General features: G+C 36.6%; 1 protein-coding gene across 1 annotated transcript; it reads left to right on the top strand.

Moving 5' to 3' along the window:
* Positions 1-213: 213 nt before the first annotated feature.
* On the top strand, positions 214-1851 carry LOC129309233 (uncharacterized). The gene has a single exon (XM_054950739.1). It carries the CDS (start codon positions 214-216, stop codon positions 1849-1851), a length of 1638 nt encoding a protein of 545 aa, XP_054806714.1.
* The last annotated feature ends 1023 nt before the right edge of the window (positions 1852-2874 follow it).

Genomic DNA, 2874 nt, shown 5'->3' on the forward strand with positions numbered 1-2874 from the left:
CTCCCAAGATTCCACTAAGCAAGTATCGAGGCCACCAAACTGTGAAGTGGCTTGCTTACCTTGTATTTTTGTGAAAAAGTAGTACAATGTCTTGTTTTCTCGTATTCTTTGTTGTACAGTTTTGTCTTGCTTTCTCATGTTCTATATTTGTCAAATACTATTTATTTCTTCTCCTTTTGGCCATATCATGAATTGCAGCAAATTATACGTACAATGGCAGTGAAATTTACGTTGGAGTTCAACGTTGAGACCAGCAATGGAGGGGATTATCAAGATTTCATTCAGAGTCTGCGAAGACAACTACAAGTGAGATTTTCCCACGATCGTCCTGTACTTGCTGTTCAACAGAAAAAAGAAGAAAAAGAAAAAAAAGAAAAGAATCCACCTGCTCTATTCTTCGATTTAGTATTACGGACCAATGATCATCACGTGAGGTTCAGATTTCGATTGGACAACCTCTACTTGATTGGCTACCAAATGGAAAACGGACAGTGGTTAGAGTTCAACAACAATGAGAATCAGTATCTAATTACAGAACCACAAACAACCTTCATAGGCTTCAAGGGTAGCTACCATGAACTTGCAAGATCTGCTCATCGGAGAATCGAAGAGATAAGAGTTGGGGTCCACAACCTCTTATTCGCTATAAATCAACTTGCTGTAACGACCAACGACAAGGCTAGGGCTCGCAGTCTAATCATAGTGATTATGACGATTTGTGAATCAACCAGACTCATTCCAGTATCTAACCATGTGGCCTATAGTTTCGACAACAGGCCCGGCACTACTCGTGATACCGAAAGCCTAATCGAACCTTGGATTATGGACTTAGTTCACAGCTGGCGCGTTCTGTCTGCAGCATTGTTGCTCACTGATGCTTACCCAGAGAAAAGCTTTCAGCTTCGAGAGAATAACTTACGAATTCCACCAGATAACAAGGAGATAAGAACTATCCCCGAAGCTGCAGAAGTACTAGGTATCTTGTTGGGTCGTCGCTTCAATGGACCCAGAAGATGCGTCAATGGCCTCAGAAGATCCCTACTCAGCGTCCATAATGAAGAAGGACAGCCCTTTTTAGGATTACCACTTTTGGAGGTGTTCACGGTGAGAATAAACAACATAGACAATGAAGATCCTTGGGAGCTATATGGAACAATTACAACCAACAATGGGTTATATACACAATATATTTACAACCGCACGAGAGACAACTATGAATCCATAAGTGCAAGTCAAAATGCTACACTAAGTGGGCCGCTTGAATCTGTCTCGGCCTTCGGTAACTTTACCATCAAGTTGATTCTCACTGATAAGGACATTATTTCAGGGGACAATGAAATCATCAATCAAGATATCTCATGGGACGTAGCCAACACGGGCAACGCCTATGACGAGCTCATATCTCGACAACTAGACAGCAACATAGGTTCGGTAACTGTGAATTATGCTGTTCTTCGAAATGCTGTGTCAGCTAAGGTAACTGTTACTCTTAAAGAAGGAGCTGATTCGACAAACAACGTTTACGGGCACGTTTCTGCTTGTTATGAGGATTGGGAAAATCCTGAGACAACGTGTTTGTTGTTTGACAGAACATCTGAAAACTATGTTGAAGTACGGCGTGGGGATGACATTCCGTTGTTGAGATCTGTAATTGCTGTTCCACTGAACAAATCTCTCAAAGTTACCGCACGTTTATATGATTATGACCGAATCTCTGCTGATGATGTGATTGCAAATGAAACCTTAAAGTTTCCAGTCACAGAGATAATACCAAGTACAAACTTTAAGGACTTTCATGGAGAAGACAGGAATTGGGTACAAGTGATAATCAATTGGAGTTCTGGTTTCTAAGTTGTTTGAGAGAAATTGCTTCAGTATGTCATCCAGGTTATATTTTGCAGATATTTTACTCGGTGTTGCTTTACAGTTCAATATTTTGTTTTAATTTCTTAAGTAATTAAGTTGATCATTAATGTGTTGAGTTTAGCCTAGTTTGGATGCAATAATGTCATATTATTTAATACTCCCTCTATTTTTATATACAAGATATTTTTTAAAAGCTTATTTCTTTAAATCTAAGGGATGTCACTGTATTTTTAAGTAATTAAACAATTTTGTCGTTATCTTAAAAAATGAAGGAGAGTTTTGTGTGTTTTATCTACCACTGTTATGATATTAATCGTGACATTATTAGGGATAAAATTAAAAAATTTTTGTGATTTTATGTGATATTAATTATATAATTTTCAAATAATTTCTGATATCAATACTTTACTTCCTTGTTAGAACTGTAGTGATGTACCGCACTGGATGTAGTCCGCCCTATCCCTCACTGAAAGTTTACAACACCGTATGATCACATTGCATGGAGCAAAATAAAGGCATTCACTCTATGGCCAAATTTTAAATCAAGCAACCTTCAATAATTAGTATGTGTACCATTTGATTGATCGTTGGTTTAATTACAGTCCCACTACAACCAAATAAGAGTGTGGATAATTGTGGCTACTACTTCATGAAATTCATGAAACATATCATCATCCATGAGTTCTAAAATGATAGTGTTCTAGTAGTGGGTACTATCTAGTAGTTAATTTAGATTTTTTTAATGATGATTATGACATTTTATAAGTAGGTGCTTTGCCAATTAATTTTGACAATGGTAGGCCACTTAGTTTTAGAATTATTGCTTTTTAACAAGTAAATATAGATAATGAAGCGATGTTTACAATGACAATAATGATGTTTTCAAAGTGATAATTTGACTGTATCTTTACTCACTAAAATACAAAGGTAACAAGTGTGGATATTATTAGAAGTGAGTCATAATGGAAAGTATTTATAGATAATAAAATGATGACTGCTTTTAAATAA

The sequence above is a fragment of the Prosopis cineraria genome, unplaced genomic scaffold (genome assembly GCF_029017545.1).
Source record: "Prosopis cineraria cultivar Desert tree isolate PC_DT_omini unplaced genomic scaffold, ASM2901754v1 PC1, whole genome shotgun sequence".
In the NCBI taxonomy this organism is placed as follows: domain Eukaryota; kingdom Viridiplantae; phylum Streptophyta; class Magnoliopsida; order Fabales; family Fabaceae; genus Prosopis; species Prosopis cineraria.

What these genes read in the sequence shown, in the direction of transcription:
- LOC129309233 (XM_054950739.1), top strand. Translation starts at nt 214, where the DNA reads ATGGCAGTGAAATTTACGTTGGAGTTCAACGTTGAGACCAGCAATGGA.